At 36.9% G+C, this 18,219-nt stretch overlaps 1 protein-coding gene across 1 annotated transcript in view; it reads right to left on the bottom strand.

Annotated features, from left to right (window-relative positions):
• The window catches only part of LOC107738655 (chondroitin sulfate proteoglycan 4-like), a 50,451-nt gene extending 33,927 nt beyond the window's left edge, over positions 1–16,524 (bottom strand). Inside the window, exon 1 of the mRNA XM_016550441.1 lies at positions 16,452–16,524. Coding sequence (XP_016405927.1) covers positions 16,452–16,524 — 73 coding nt within the window. The remainder of the gene's footprint in view (positions 1–16,451) is intronic.
• Between the last annotated feature and the right edge of the window lie 1,695 nt (positions 16,525–18,219).

The raw sequence follows: 18,219 nt of genomic DNA, 5'->3' as shown, positions 1-18,219 counted from the left end.
CTGAATCTTTTAAGTGTGACAAATATGCAAAAAAAAAAAAAAAAAAAAAAAAAACCGGAATTGTGAGATGTAAATTTAGAAGATAAAAAAAGATAAAAAGTCACTTCATATTATTCCGTGTAGGAACTAAGCTTCCATATACTTAGAACATGTTCTTTAAAAAATGTTTGAAAAAATTGACATGCATTTATTGCATCTGAATATTGAATATGTGTATTTTGTCCTACTGAACTTGTTTTAAATTTGAGACAAAATATACTTGTATTGAAGCCAGTCCACAAAAACAAGTCTTAATAATGCTATGCAGTGTTGCTTCTCAAATACATCTTGTTTTAAGGATTTTTAGATATTTTAACTGGAAACAAATATACTCATTAGGAAAAGGATTCTTTTTAGGATGCTGCCAATGAAGCTCACTAGGTTTTAAAGCTCTTGTATTCTATAGGTCTGTCTCCTGTTTCTGGTGTAGATATAGTCTGAAGGATGTTTCCTGCTCATAGGAGGGGCTATAAATCAGCCCAATTCTGAGGAGACATTCAAAACGCCCACAGGTCCTGTTACCCTTTACTGATCTCGACTCTGCCCTCACTATATATTAAACACACACACATATGGGTGACCCCTGGTGTTTGCTGACGTTTAGGGGTCACATGTCATGTTATAGTCCTAACTAGCCACTGCTGCTGACACACGCATATGTTTCACATTATGAGGATAGATTACAATGATCAGCTGCAGGAAAGCCTTTGGGAATGAAGCAGGAACCACAAAAACACCCTGAAACTTCAGCAATCAGTAATTAAAGTTCTTCTGGCCATTTTTTGGCTGTCTTTGTGTTTACAAAACACAAAGATTGTTTGGCCTGCTATCTATCTATCTATCTATCTATCTATCTGTCTGTCTGTCTGTCTATCTATCTATCTATCTATCTATCTATCTATTTGTCTGCCCATTTGTTCGTCCATCCATACTACCTCAAGCTCTGTTCCAAAACCAAATGAGCTCTTTACCTAGGCAGTAAAAGAGGGCACATTCAAGATGGTAGGGTGCTTGCAGATAGCAAAATTATTATAATTTTGACCAAATTTTACAGCATTACTCAAATCTTTTACAGATAAAATATTCCCAGAGAAAAGCTAAGATGATGGACTTAAGTTTGGGGAAAAAACATATTATTAAATCATATTATAAAATACTATTATTTTATTTCAAAAATATAAAAATTATTTATGTTTGTCTTCCCTGCTGGAAAAAAAAAATCGTCTCAACCAGCCTTGGGTGGTTTGCTGGTCTTTCCTCAACAGACCAGTGTTACCATACTGGGAAACAAGCTAAGACCATCAAATGTGATTAGACTGATGTTTTTTTTTTCTAGAAAGGTTATTGAGTATCAAATCTTTGGCTGAGAGCTGAGAAAAGGTTCTGTTTCTGTACATTTTTTCCCATTGCATCATGTCTCCCTATTTCATCGATGTCTTCGTCCACTAGCACAGAGTTAAAAGAAGTTTAGTTTTGCTCACTAGGGTCTGAAACAGGGCGACAGTGTTCTCAATGTTCTCAGATCAGAAGATCTAAGCCTACAGGACAGATCAGTCTTATCAAATGTGAATTGTCTCTGATGGACCACATCAAACCTCAGCACACACTCTCATCTCACCGCTGGAGCTCTTCAATCTGATAGCAGAAATATCACCCAGATTGGGGATTATTGTTTGGCTTGACGACAGAAATTGACTCGGAGGCAGCTGGGATATTTTTGAAACACTCAGAACACACTTTTAGTTCAACAATAGACTCTTTGTTTATCAGACTATGTGCCTTTCATTCTTTCATCTGTTCATTGCCGTTCCTTGGTGGCTTGTGACCAAAGACGCATTTCTTAACACCGTGACGGCGCTTCATTTTTAACATGCCATCAACTGGGCGTTCCTGGACACGTTCAAAAGCATTTCTCAGGAGGTGAAAACATCTCACTCAGTAAACAATTTGCTAGCAAACAACACAAGGAACCAATTTGCAAACCTCTATTTAACACTTTTACAGCATTCCAGAACACGCTGTGACACAAAGTAACATCTTTCACATCTGATTAGTGTTTTCTAAGTTCACAGACTCCTAATAGGAGCTGTTGGATGTGTATGGATGAACACATTCTGTCAGACTGATACTGTCTTTACCAGCTTCATCAAAAATTGCTGTGCTATTATGGGAACATGCTGCTACTTAGTTTACAAGGCGATCTATTATTATGGTATGTGATTTCAGATGAACCCATTCTAAAATGTCAAACAAGAAAAATCAAACTGGTTTGCCACTTTGCATGTTGGCCAGACAGTTCCTTTCTGTCTATATTAAAGAGTTTATGCAGACTAAACTTGATATTTAAAGTCAAAAGTCTGGCGCCAACCTAGATCCGAACCAAACCAAATCTAAATCTTATGAATACAAAATGACATTTGCAATTCCCCTTCGAGGGAACTCGCACTGTGTCCTCTAGCAGTCGCTATGGGAACGCAGTGTCTCGTTCCCTCTCAGAGAACCATGGTTACATGCCGTACCTGAGATGTTTTCTGCAGCAAACGCGGATAATGCCTGATTATTTTGCTCCTGTCGTCCTTGAGTTGAACATTTAAGTCTGATTGCTTAGAAAGTAACCACTCGTTGCACGATTCGGTATCATTCATGTATTGCACAGAAGTTTAATACTTAAGGTTAATTGTCTGCTCAAATAAACCGTAATAGTGACGCTTGCTTTAGCGAACACTCTAGAACATTCCTCACAGCTCCGTTTTCATTCACGTCCAATTAAATATGGCGTCTGCCCCTATACTAAGGTTCATTGAATCTCTTGCTGACCGAACCTTTCACTCATGTGGATCCCACTAAACTAACCTGCTGCACATTTCTCATGATTCCTTCAAGATGTTGTACAACACAATGCCATGAATCAGGAGTGAGAACTGCAAAGCTCTTAACTGCCTCATAAATCTAATTTCATATAGTGTAAGTTTGATTGATGACCTTTTATATACTCAAATGTTTCATGACTGTAAACAATTTCATATCACAATGTTTTTATGCACTAATTTAAACCTAGTGCTTGAGTTAGTCATGTGGTGGGATCACAAAAGGCACTAATGAAGAAAATCTAAATTATTAAAAACAAAAATGATTAAAAACATTTTTTTGTTGTTGATTGAAGTAAAGCTGTAATAAAATAAAATAAAATAAAATCTAAAATATTCGATGAAGAACAAACCAAAAGAATATTATGTTGCCTTGGCAACTAACTGAAATAAGCACTAAAATTATTAACAGGAAATAAATAAAAACAAATGAGACCTAAAAAGTTCACTGGTTCATATATAAACATGGGCTTGTGGATATGTGATATCAAACGGTAATTTTGCCATAATACACAATAGTAAATGCATAAATGGAATTATGAAATATTTACTTGATTGAGTTTAAATGACTTGATTATAAGAGAAGGAAATGAATGCGTGATATGTGTGTTATAAAATACATAAAATGAGCAGTACTACAGGAAATTGTTTGTTTGGGACAAAGTTATACAGTCTAGAGTCATTGTGCAAAAATATTTGACCACAGAATGCCGAGATTGACCAATCTTTTTTGTTGTTGATTGAAGTAAAGCTGTAATAAAATAAAATAAAATAAAATCTAAAATATTCGATGAAGAACAAACCAAAAGAATATTATGTTGCCTTGGCAACTAACTGAAATAAGCACTAAAATTATTAACAGGAAATAAATAAAAACAAATGAGACCTAAAAAGTTCACTGGTTCATATATAAACATGGGCTTGTGGATATGTGATATCAAACGGTAATTTTGCCATAATACACAATAGTAAATGCATAAATGGAATTATGAAATATTTACTTGATTGAGTTTAAATGACTTGATTATAAGAGAAGGAAATGAATGCGTGATATGTGTGTTATAAAATACATAAAATGAGCAGTACTACAGGAAATTGTTTGTTTGGGACAAAGTTATACAGTCTAGAGTCATTGTGCAAAAATATTTGACCACAGAATGCCGAGATTGACCAATCAGAATCAAGTATTCCAGAGATCCATGTAAAAGTAGGGCGGTGCCGTCTTCTAGCTGAAGCACACAGCCAATAATATTGCTGCTACATTAAAAAGTCATAAATTGTATCAAGTTCCACTTTGTTTGGATTAGACAAAACCTTCTTAAGCGCTGTAACGAATTGCTGTTCGTGTGGCCGATGCTTCCTGCTACCATTCCAGAGCCATCAATCAGAGGTAATGACAGGCAGAGACGGGTAGTGTGTGTCTGACCGCAGGACAAGGTTGTCTAACCCCACCCATTCCTCCAGCTACTGCACAACCCGCAAACACACACCCACACACACCCACACACACACACACACACACACACAGACAGACACACACACACACACAGAGTTTTTTTTAATTAAAAAATGTTACGCCAATTTATGTCTATTCAGCAATTTCTTCTTCCAAAATAATGTAATTAATAATAATGATAACAATTATTATTATTATTAAAATAAACAACTTTATTGTATTTATAAGTATAATTTTAATAAACAACAGAAGTCTAAGGCATCACCTCAAAATAGTAGTAGTAGTAGTAATAATAATAATAATAATTGTATAATATTTAAATTAATAATATGATTTAAACATAATATTTAATTGTAATATTATTAACTATTCTAAATAGAATTAACCTCATAATAGTAGTAGTAATAATAATAGTTTTATTTTTTATTATTTTAAATCATAATATTGAATAAATTATTAACAAACTTGATTTTAATATTATAATTTTTAAAAATAATTTAATGTTTTTAACTATTCTAAATATAATTAAGGTCTCACCTCATGATGGTGATGATGATGATGATAATATAATACATTTATTTATAAAATTAATAATAATGATAACAATTCTTATTATTATTAAAATAAACAACTTTATTGTATTTATAAGTATAATTTTAATAAACAACAGAAGTCTAAGGCATCACCTCAAAATAGTAGTAGTAGTAGTAATAATAATAATAATAATTGTATAATATTTAAATTAATAATATGATTTAAACATAATATTTAATTGTAATATTATTAACTATTCTAAATAGAATTAACCTCATAATAGTAGTAGTAATAATAATAGTTTTATTTTTTATTATTTTAAATCATAATATTGAATATATTATTAACAAACTTGATTTTAATATTATAATTTTTTAAAATAATTTAATGTTTTTAACTATTCTAAATATAATTAAGGTCTCACCTCATGATGATGATGATGATGATGATAATATAATACATTTATTTATAATATTTTTTATAATGAATTAGTATAGTATAGTATTTATACTGATAATTATTAATAACCTTAATATTTAATTGTAATATTATTAATAATATTTGTTTATTTAATATAATAATTAAGGTCTCACCTCGTAGTAGTAGTAGTAGTAGTAGTAGTAATTATATTCATAATATTTCTATTAATTATATTGAATTAATAATATTAATACATGTAATGTTTAATTTAAATAATATTAAATTATAGAATATTATTAATAACATTAACTACAGTATCTTAGATTAGTAATTTTGTAAACGTGTTTGTGTGTGTGTGTGTGTGTAAATATTAGTTTTACCCCCTTTTGTGCCTGAATAGCTGGATGTTTATAAAGCGCTAACACAAAGCTTGTAATCTCACACAAACATGCTCTTTCAGTGAAGCAATTACTTAAGAGTCCCTATGTGTGCTGTATGTGTGTCTATGAATCACAGCGGGTCCGTAACACCTTGTCAGCGTTGCTCATTTCCGCTGATTAACTCAACTGAGTCATTATGGTTTTGCTAGAGGAGAGGTAGACGGTGAAGGGATAGGATTTTCTCCCTGCCGCCACACAGACAGAATCACCACTGCCTTGAGTACTGCTATGGCAGTCCTTGAAGTGGTTTTGTGCTCATAAGAGGGAGAGTTGCTTTTTTTTTTTAACGTTTATGAGGCACCCGATGAATCCAACTTAGATGGGAGGGGCCGACGGGAGGGGAGAGGGCGGATGGGGGCCGGGTGGAAAAGGAAAACTGAGCAAATAAAGTAAATAGTCTCAACAAAAGTCATTTTTCTGTTGTAAGAAAGGGTCTTTGTGCTGAAACCCCACCGACTTGGTGTCGCACTGCATCATGGAAAACCAAGGGGGGAGGAAAAAATACAGTTTTTGAATAAAAAACTACCAAAAAAGGAGACGTGTTTCACAAGCTGTTTGAATAATGCTTTTTTCACAAGCTTTTTTCAGAAGCTCCCTAAACTCGGTGCCAAATGGTTTGGCTGTTGGTCGAGGGCGTTTTACCTCGAGGGCATCCGTCTTACCTCGCTCTGCCAATGACAACAGAACAGCTCTACAAACCCTTCACAAGGCTACAAGTTTGTTTTGCTACTCGGCCCAAACCAGTTTTCTAAAGCGTTTTTGAAAAATCGCTTACCCCACCTTTAATAGTTACAAAAAAAACGCAAAAAAAAACACACACTTCCTTTCCCTCCAGACTGACACATCAGGCCCATCCATCACACATTAATACATCTACTGTAATAAAATATGCTTTGAGAACAAATTGTATGTAGGGTTCACTGGAAGATGCAAAGCACAAACATGACATTTGTAGCTCAATGCACACTGAAAAATCATGTCAAAGTAATCATGGCTTCTGAACTTTCTAATGAAATTTGACCAGGGAATCTACATGCCGAACTGCCACAAACTCACATAACGTCTGAAAATGTACAGATTTCCTCAATGAAAAGAATTACAGTTTACCATGCAACAGCATTCACAACCTGTTTTACTTTCCCAATGTGACATATTTATGATTAAAAAGGGATATTCAGTGAAAAAAATCAACAGGAGCTGAATTTATCCATCAGGAGCTGATTGGATCTTGAAAAGTGGTCTATATGAGAGCTAAAATTACGATAAAAGAACATGAAGACAAATAATGTTCAATGAATCATTCACAATAAGTCCAGACACATGTATAAAGAAAGTAATATTATTTCATGTTAACTTTAAAGAACGACATACATCAGACTCTATGAAAATCAGCTTAAATAATCTAATAAATGGACATTATGTTGATGTAACTGTAAAGTTAAATGTTTTTGGAGAGTAAAAACCATCTAGAGGCACAAAACAGAAGACAAAACCTTCACACACAACCACAGTCACATGCCAATAAAGTGTATACGCTGTCTTCAGGCATATATCATAATTTTCCACCACAAAAGATTTTCAGATATTTCCTTTGGATTTCATAGTCTAGAAATATAGTCACTGAATAGACTGTAAAATCCAGATATCGCCAGGAATTCTGAGCCGTTTACTCAGTCACAGATGTTCGGTAATGCCTAAATCAGCAATTCCGACATCGCTCAATTTCACATCCGTTAAAGGGAGTAAAGTTCAGCTTTGTCCTTGACTTTTCATAATAGGATTCATGCAGTTGTGTTCATCCATCATTCTCACATTTTCCACGACTTTTGAAAGCATTTCACATTGCCAGACCGACTGCCAAGTTGAACTGCCGCTGTTCGGCAACCTCTGTTTGTTCTGTGCAACGTCCTGAAGTTGCATTCCACCAACGTTACTTGTTCTACTGAGACGACACATGGAAAACTATTTACGATATTCGCACTTTCATACCAAAAGTGGCTTACAAGACAGTGAGCATTTTGTTAGCAGCACGTAGTGAAGAACAGAAGTCAAATTCACAGTTTTCCAGCATTCTTACAACAGCAGCTGTTCACGTATCAATCAAAATGCAATTCCCCACAAAGGCCACTTCAGGCTCTGCTCATTGGCGTTGCATGCAGGCTGGAAATATGGAATGATAATTAGATATTTTCATTGTTTTTGAAGAATGCAGCTCTTTCGCTTGCAGATGAAATATTTTGAAGAAGCTGCTTGGAATTCTCCCAGCAGATTTGCCCTTCCATTCCCTGACCTTCCCCAGAAGCTTCCAGACCTGACCAACATTCAGAGCTCCTCTGACTTCATTACGAGTGTTTATCGATTTAAACTCATGGCTGTTTACTGTCTCTTATGCAAACGGACTGTAGAGTAGCTGTTTGATTCCTCTCCGGCGTTCTGTCTCACTTTTGGAGACCTTTGACTAGACTTGAACATGGCTGGGTGGATTCTAATAGAGAACAGGTCAAACATTTACTTTAAATTCAGCTCTGAGGATCCTATTTTAATGAGTAATGACAGATAACATTCTGCTTTTTATAATTGCTCAGAAGAACCTCATATATAATAGATAACATGCCCTGTGGGGAATCGTTGGGATTCCAAGGCATTCCCGTGTTTATGTTGAGGACGGGGTCAAAGTTCTGTGGAATTCAGAGACTGAACATGCAGCATTTAATGGCCTGGATTTATTTTACCATCGACAGCAATTAAAATGATCCATATGGATTCTTAGCATGCAAACACCCTGAGAACACCCAGTTTGTGTCTGTGAGAGGACTGGAGCATTTGGTTAATACATTCACATCATTAGAGACCCCCAAACAGGAGGTTCATTTATGTCCACAGAGTTGCTAATGGCTAATTGCCCTGGTAATGTTTCCCTAAGAGGCTGGTGAAGTATTAGAGAACTTATTACCCCCCACCCGCACACACACTTCAAACAATACACATAGTCCACACACTCTACACAAACACAAACACAATACACAGTTGCAGCAATAGCTGTCAGTGTTGAGTTGTGTTATCAACTGTGTTGCATAAAATAGTGGTGTTTTACAAACTGTTTTACATTATAGAACTGTTTTGTTGCACTATAGAGTTGCATTATAGAGCGTGTTGCACTATAATGTTGTATTATAGAAAACATTGCACTGTGGAGTTGTTATACTGTAGAGTGTGTTGTGGTATAGAGTTGCTTTATAGACCCTTTAGCATTGTAGAGTTGCATTACAGAGCACCATGGTGAACTAACTTAATAGATTGTGTTGTGCCATAGAGTTGCATTATAGAGCGTCATGTATACAGTTGCATTATAGAGCATGTTGCAGTATAGACTTGCTCTATAAAGTTGCTTTATAGAGTGTATTGCACTATAGTGTTGCATTACAGAGCGTGTTGTGGTATAGAATTTCTTTATAGGCCCTTAAGCATTGTAGAGCTGCATTATAGAGCACCGCAGTATAGAGTTACTTCATGGAGTGTGTTGTGCCGTAGAGTTGCATTATAGAGCGTATTACTGTATATTTGCTTTATGCACCCTATTGTACTATAGAGTTGCATTATAGATTGTCATGGTATAAAGTTGTTACAGAGCATGTTGCGCCATAGAGTTATAAGACATTATTGAGTGTGTTGCAGTATAGAGTTGCTCTATAACGTTACGTTTTAGAGCGTGTTGCACTATATAGTTGCATTATGGAGCATACTGCTGTATAGAGTTGCTTTATACGCCTTTTTTTGCTATGCGTTAAAGACCATGCTGCTGTATAGAGTTACATTATAGAGCATTGAGGAATAAAGACTTGTTAGGTAGAACTGTGCCATAGAGTTGCACTTTAGAGAGTGTTACTACATAGAGTTGCTTTATACACCCAGTTGCATAGAGTTGCGTTATAGATTGTCACGGTATAAAGTTATGTTATAGAGTGTGTTGCGCAATAAAGTTGAATTATAGAGCATGTTGCGATATAGAGTTGCTCAATAGAGCATGTTGCGATATAGAGTTGCTCAATAGACCCTGTTGTTCTGTAGAGTTGTTTTATAGAGCGTCATGCTGTAGAATTGCGCTATAGAACGTGTTGCGGTATGGAGCTGCATTATAGAACTTGTTGCTGTGTAGCAAGGGTTCTCAACTCTGACGCTCAAGGTCAACTTTCCTGCAGAATTTAGCTCCAATCCTAATCAAACACACCTGAACAAGCTAATCAAGGTCTTCAGGATGACTAGAAAGTTACTGGCAGGTGAGTTTGATCAAGGTTGGAGATAAACTCTACAGGAAAGTGGACCTCAAAGACCAGAGTTAAGACCCTTGCAGTACAGAGTTACTATATACACCCTATTGTGATATAGAGTTGTGTTATAGACCATGCTGCTGTATAGAGTGACATTATCAAGCGTTGTGGTATAGAGTCAGGTTATAGACCGTGCTTCTGTAAAGAGTTACATTATAGAGCACCGTTGTGACGAGTGGGGGCGGGGCCGAGAGCCGTGGGAACGGAGCGAGGCCGGTGGAGTAATTGATAATGAGCGACACCTGCACCACTCACCGGTCTCGAGTCCCACGGAGGAGCTCCGGAAGGATAAAAGGAGGAGTGACGACAGTGTTGGACGAGAGAGGACCAGGCCTGAATTTTATTTTGTGTTTTTTTTTATTTGTGTACAGTCCGCGAGGGGCTGCCGCTTTGCTTTCATTTTGTGTTTGTTTATTTTATTAAAGTTTTCTTTAAATGTTCGCCGGTTCCCGCCTCCTTCTTCCCGACCTACGAATGGGTGTTACAACCGTAGTATAGAGTTATGTTATAGAGTGCTGCTTTATAGAGTCACATAGAGCATGTTGCGATGTAGAGTTGCTTTATAGACCATGCTGCTGTATAGAGTTACGTTATAGATTGCCACGGTTAAAGAGTTTTGTTTTTTTCAGTTAAATTATGTAAAAATCCTTAAAACTAAATTAATTTACTTGAGACGCAACACTGCATTAGATACAAAGCATGGTCTTCACTCGTATTAAAGCACATTCTCTAAAAACAAATTTTAATATCTTATGCAGTGTTGCATATCAAGTAAATTTATCTGTTTTAAAGAATTTTAGAGATTTAGCTAGAAAGCAAGTCAAGAAGATGTTAAAAAGTCATTAAGAAGTGCATAGACTGTGTTGCTATGTTAAAGATGAAGTCGTGCTCTAGAGGTCTGTGACTGACAGCTTTCGCCCTACCCAGCACTCTGCTGATATAATTCCTTTGCTCCTACTTATTTTAAGCTCACAGAATCCTGCAATGATGGAATAACTGTGTCCCTGTGACTCACAGTAACGACCTGTTACCCCACCCAGTCTGCTAACAGCAGCCTCCGAGGCAGCACATGCCCCGTTTGAGAGTGGGTTATATTTATCCCCTCCGCTGCAGAAAGGCCCATCCCAGTGCTCTGCTCTGTCTCCAGAGAGCGCCTTACTAAAGAGATGTTTGCAAATTACCCAGAACGCCTCTGGCTGGATGGAGGTTTAATGCAGGACAAAAGTCAGAGCTGACACGCAGGCATGCTAACGGCTACGTGAGGATCTCAGTGGAAAGTTCTAGTATTAGTTCTATCGCCTCTCCGTTCACAAACTCTAGCCAAACCAGAGAGTGCTGTAGCCGCATGGAAGACTGGAAGATCACTCACAATTGAGACTGTTTACAAATGATAAAGTTCACAAATGAAATTATTTTCACAAAGATGCTAGTTTTCAGGAATTATTTTAGCTATTTAGCTTTCTTGAGTTGGCTGTGATTCTTCGAAGATTAAAAAGGTTCTTGTTACATTATACTCTCATAAAAAGCACTGTGGTGGTACCATGGTACAGTATTTTGATATATACCATGGCACTGTTAATTTACTGTGCTATTTTCATTTTACTCCAATGTACTTCAAAGAATATCATGGTATTGGGAGTTAACCTGAAACTATGTTGAATAAACCCACAGTAATACAATGCTACTTCAATATATTTATATGATCTATCAATCATAGTACTGACTATTTACCATGCTATTTCCAATTCACTAGTGCTTAAAAATGCAATGCTCTTGGATTTAATAGGGTAGCATATTCAAAAAGATGGAAATATTAGCTAATTTTATATATACCATGACCATTCAGCAGTGTTTTAACTTTTTTGAATGGTATTTTTCGAAGTACCTTGGAGTAAAATGTAAATATCATGGTAAACATTCAGTACTACAGTATACATCATGGTATAACTAAAGAAGTGTCTAAAGAAGCACAGTTCTCCTGTTGCATCAGGCTGCAAAACCCTTTTTAGAACCTTTATTTTTAGTGTCATCATGGGATTTCTAAGATTGGGAAACATACATTTATTTATATCTTACACCATACGGCATAAATGCTGTCTTGTGTAGATCACCACTGTAAAATACTTTTTAATTTTATGAGTTTTGTGAACTGCAGATGTCTTTTCATCCATCTGTTCTTGCATGGACTTCAATTCCAGCAGTTGGACAGTTTTGCCCCCCTCTAGTGCGAGCGATACCACACTGTAAATGATCTTGTCAAGCCAGATAGTGGCTGCTGGCCTAGTTTCCTGATCAGCAGACTGGAAAGCTTTGTTTCTGAGGAAACTGTGTGATGTTGTGGTGTTCCTTGCACTGTCTCTGAAGATGACTCATGCAAAACTTCCTCTCAGGGACTCCACCAGAACCACTCAATCTAATCACCAAGGAACTCCACCAGGCCAACTCAGTCTAATCATCAAGTATTCACTCAACACAGTTTCAACTTTCACTATTAACCCATGAAGCTCTCATTCATTAGTGTATTGCAAACCTTTCCAGATGTTCTTTCATAAGCAGCTCATTTAGGTCAGAAACTAATAATTATTTTTTTTTAAATCAAAATCTTATTGGTTGAACATCTCTGAAGTTTGTAGTTGGATACAGTGGTAACAAATGGACAAACTCATCAAGATAGAAAAATCAGTATTTTATTTAGGGTTAATTCTCAATTTCTGGGATACAAAAGAGGAAAAAACACTCACATACCACACTGTGACATCCCTCTAGTGTGTGTGTATGTTCAGGTCTGTTTATGAAGCAATAGTTGAGTGATGATCTCAAAGATAAATTTAACCTGATCAGTTGTGACAGTAATTTGGCGACTGCCCAGACCACGCTGTATATCAACCCACAAACCTTCTGTGTCTCCGTATAGTGCCACATGAGATTCCATTGGATGAATATGAAATGACAGGAATATGGAGTATGGAGTTTATCTCTTCCCTACGGTCTGGCATTGTCGGGGTTGTGTGTGTGTGTGTGTACGGTGTTTCATACTGACAGATCATTTATTGAGGAAGACAGTGAGGAGGGAAAGTCTCAAGCATCAGGGTTTCAAACTTTCTGCATTGATTCCAGTGTGGGTGGAAGGTTTCCATGGGGACTGCAGACGGGAACGCTGTAGACCCTACCTCAACTACCGGAGTAGAGTTCGTTTCACATAACTAGATGTTTGACTATCAGCATAAAGTGTAGCTTTAGAATTGCAGCTTATTCTGACCAAGAACCATCCACCAAGGCAGGAACAGGTAGGGTTGGTTAAAAAATATTGATTATTTTTAGATATTACAGTGTAATTTGATTCACAAACAAATGACTCGTATGAACCAGTTCTTTTTAGTGAATCAAACACATACTGCATGGCCAGTGTGTTCCAGGTGTGAACAAATGACTCTTATGAACCGGTTCATTTTGTGAATCAAACACATACTGCACGGCCAGTGCAATCCAATTTACGAACACAAGACTCCTATGAAATAGTTCATTTTAGTGACTCAAACACATACTTTGCAACCGGTTAAACCCAATCCTCAAACTAACGTGACAGGGTTCTTTGAATGAGTAGTTCAATTTAATAAAAGTTAATAGTTTGAATCAGTCTAAAACCTTCATATCTTACAGTATTAACACAGAGAGAAATTAACACTTAAACAAAAATAAATACAAATGAATCAGAATCAAATGAAATCGAAAGTGGAGTTAAATCAGGAATTCTGTATGATTTATGAACAAGTCCTTGTCTAAATGTAGTAGCATATGATGGATGGACAGATTTATGCTTTTCTTTCCGTATGGCACATTACTTCCATTCAAGGCCCACATATAATCTTGATACATTCGTCCCATTATCCGATCACAAACAGAAGACCGCTGAGAGATCAGCAAAGATAAATGTTTGCCTTCTGTTTCTGAGACACCCCTTGTCGTGCTGGAAACTGCGGCTCTCTCTGAGGCCGGCGAACTAATCTCATCAATTTACAAATGCAAATATTATGTTTATTAATCTAATGTGCAGAGCTGTACAAACATTTATTAACCTGCCAACTACCCGGACTCAAACATATGCACTGCTGCAAACACAACACATATCCACACACTCTCACACACTCCTTGTAAAGCCTAAAATGCTTACCAGCTCACAGCCCTGTTTGTGTAGCACGTTGCCATGGCAAGAGACATCAGCTTGAAGGTTTCATAGTCCACCGATGTTACTGGTACAATGCTTACTGAGTCAATAATATCTGATTCACCATGATTCAGTCTCCCATACCTTATGATTCATATTAAAGTGTCCATTAAATAAAATTTTATAAATGCATGTTATTGATCTTACTATGAACAATTCATTCATGCATATATTTAATTTTTTTTAACATTTGTATCAACCTCGTCATTTTTAAGCAAACTGGATCTTACGATAAAACAACAGACTTCTCCAATCATTTAGTCCACTTAAACTCCGCCCGTTTATCACAATCGACTGCAAACTCACGTTCAGAGCCACCTCATCCGGTTAACAATTAATGGATAGAACCCCACCCTACATTTTTTTTTGTTTTTTGATAATCTGTTTCACTCGGATGTGTCACAATACAGAAGAAAAGATTTTTCGCTACTTTTGTTTTATTGCGATTTTAAAGGTACAGTGCATTTTTTTTATATTTTAGTAGCTTGACTGTAAAAAATAATGATTGTTTCCAAACAGGTTTCCCAAACACTCCTGCCGTCTACCAATCAAACAGGAAGCCCCGCCCCGAACTCAAGCCACTGGTTGAGCAATAAGTTGAAATGTCGGATCACTGAAACAAACAATGATGAAAGTGCCACAAAGCTATAGACTCACTCTATGTCAACCTATGACCTGATGACCCTTCGCTAAGCCCCGCCTTAAAAACAACTTTGGTTTGCTTGATTCTCAGGACATCATTTATTAGAAAATCATGTTAAAATGTATCAAATATGATACATCAGGCTTTTGATGAACATTTATTTGTGCGTCTCTCAGTCATCATTGTATTGCTTTGCATAACATGCTTTGCCCCTACAATAAAACGGAGAGTTTTGATAATAAAACTAAGAATTTAAATATCACATTACTAAGACATAATATTGGGAGATATAGAGTGAAAATTTTTATTTATATGCAGTAGTGTTTTTAAGATCTTATTGATTTACATTACAAGCTATCAGAATTTCATCTTACATTTTGGGCATATAAATATTAGCATCTGCACCAAATAGCATATTTTTGCCCAGTTTGGGCCTCTGAATAAAATGTAAGCATTTTTCCCCCTTTAAGTATGAGCTCTATATTTTCTGTATATCATACTATATGAGGCAATGAAAGCCTGATGTATCAAATAAGACACTCAATAAAAAAAACACATATGGATATATATATATAATTTGTCTAAAGATTCAAGGTTCAAAAGTTCCATTTCAGAAAAGTAGATTTTTATGTCAGGCTTTGCATGGTTAAAACTGACCAAATCTGTTCCAAACTCAGTTTGACATTTATACAACTTTACTCCGAACATCTGCTTGTGTCACACCCCTTCACGCCATGCCACGCCCCCACCTTGCCACGCCCGAGTCCATCTCACAGCTACAGTTAAGCATTGATTTTAACTAGTTTGCAGCCTCTCTTAATAATTTCTCCACACATGGTCCTCATGTGGTTTCTAGCGATACAGGACGTAGATGCCAAAATATTCTTAATAGTCTACCAGCTCAAACGCACATTGTAGATAATTTGCCGGTGTTGCTGTTTTCTGTGCTGTCATGTGAGTTTGTGGCAGCTGGTGATGGATAAACGCTTTGATCCGAAGCTGAACAACGGTCACTTCAGTGCAACTTTAACTCGCACACTAATTAGACTGCAGGTCTCACAGGGGCCGCTAAACATCTCGGAGCGGAAAAGCAGGAACATCTGTGCGTAGGGCAGCTCATCCACACCTCTGAAAGTGACTCTTTATTTCAGGACCTCTGATCTGCGCGAGCCGCTGCCAGACTGCCCAATGCATGCAAAGAGCCCTCAACGGAAGCGAGAGAAGGAGGGGTCGCCAAACTGTGGGTTTATTGTACATCAGCAGAACAGTCTCGAGCCTCACAAGTATGAATGAGTTTTTCAGTGAGGGAACCTTTGCTTCAACACACACTTTGAGTTGTTTGAAGCTTCTCCACTGAGCTCGAGCTCCACAATCTTGCAGAATACACAATAATGTGACTTTTGTAAAAACTTGTGCACTGCTTTCAAATATTCAAACACATGTAATATTATGCTAGACTGGTTTATTAATCCTAATACACTGAGACTGAGTGGGCTTACCTCCGTTGGCAGTCTGGAGCAGGTATAGCAGTGCCAGAAAGAGGGTATCTTTCTTCAGACACAGGGCGCTCATCTTGCCACTTTAGTCCGAGTCTCAGATGACAGGATTTGGACATGTAGTTCTTGGAATGGGGATGGCAGTCTGATCCAGCTTGGTGGAAGTTAGTAAGATCACTTACAGTACAGCAGCTTAAACGAGCCATTAAATTGGAGTGTTTTTGTCTCAGTGCTTTAACAATTGTGCTCATAAATTTTTATTTGCATTATCCTCTAAAATATGAGCCCTTAGTAGAAATTATGCTGAACCAAAATATCCCCCTCTTTCCTTTTTCAGTCCACAGAACACATTGCTATGTGGTTTAGTTTTAACAATAAAGTTCAAATATTTGTATTTAATTGATCCTCAAAAAAATGAAAACCCTTATGTTACACTGTATTTTGACTGTCCACTTTAGACATTCTACTAACATACTAATTATAAGTAACTTTGCAACTACATGTTGGCTAAATCTCTCATTAGAGTATTAGTAGACTGTAATGTTAGGGTTAGTAGAATAAGTTATTGTCTGTTTGTATGTTTTTATCGCCATACCAGCATCTACAGCTATTTTCATGCCTGGTATGTTAAAAGAAACAAATAGTATTAAAGGTAGGACAGACGATTTCAGAGAGGCTAGCAATAGCAAGCTAGCTTTGAAAGCATAAGATCCCATCCTCCCTGCAAATCACTCTCCAAAGCCATGCCTCCTCCAAAATACATGACCGCGCACAGGCAGAGCAGAAGCTAACCAGCGACACGATGAGAGACGGCGTTTGTGGAGCATTGAATGCAACGCTGTCAGATTACCTCATGTCTCATTCACTGGTGAGAAAACATTACAGTAAACGCAAAATATTACAATAATAACGCCTTTCATTCTCGCTCGGTCTGCAATAGCATAATGGAACGCACTGATGACTTATCACGTCTGCGTGAACAGTGTGCACAGAGGTATGCAAATGCATATGTTGACAGGCGGGTAGGACAGCCTATCGTAATCCTCGGACCGATGGATATGATTGCATGAACATTTTATGGTCCTACGCCTTCCACAGACGATATACAGTAAATACATATAAATACATTTAGACCACTTATCTTAGTGATTGCTATCGGGATGTGAAGACACTTTCAACCAGCATAACAACAAATGTTTTTGAACCAATTCACCTACCCTGCCTTTAACATACTGTAGTAATGAAAAACAACAACTGACAACCAACTCACATTAACAAAACAAACATTATATAATAATTTTTTATTTCAATATTTGATTAGGAGTCTGACAAAAATGACATTTCTGTCAGGACCACTATCATTAAAGATGATTGACAATTAGCATACAGTTTGGATTGGCAGTATGGTTCTGTTCTGGGCAAGAACTCCCTGCGCATCCATGCAGCGTAGCATGGATGAGAGCAGGGAGAGCAGCGATAACCCCCCCAGGGTAAACAAAAATAAAAGTGTTAGCAGATATTATGCAGACAGTTTACTACTCTAATGACTGGTGGTTGACATGTAGTTGCAGAGTTACTTATAGTTAGTAGAATGCCTAAAGTGGATTATCAAAATTAAGCGTTACCAACATTTACTCCAATTTAGCACAAACAACAAACTTGGGGTGAATGAATTTGCTTTAGTGGGCAGCAGGGGTCGTTTTGAGAACACCGCCCTCTGCTGGACAGATTTCACTGAGGTGGTTTATAGCTTGTCTTTGTGTCTGCAGTT

This window comes from Sinocyclocheilus rhinocerous, unplaced genomic scaffold (assembly GCF_001515625.1).
Source record: "Sinocyclocheilus rhinocerous isolate Xijiao unplaced genomic scaffold, SAMN03320098_v1.1 scaffold2149, whole genome shotgun sequence".
Classification (NCBI taxonomy): domain Eukaryota; kingdom Metazoa; phylum Chordata; class Actinopteri; order Cypriniformes; family Cyprinidae; genus Sinocyclocheilus; species Sinocyclocheilus rhinocerous.
The sequence above is the reverse complement of the archived record's forward strand: the minus strand, read 5'-3'. Positions and strand labels throughout refer to the sequence as shown.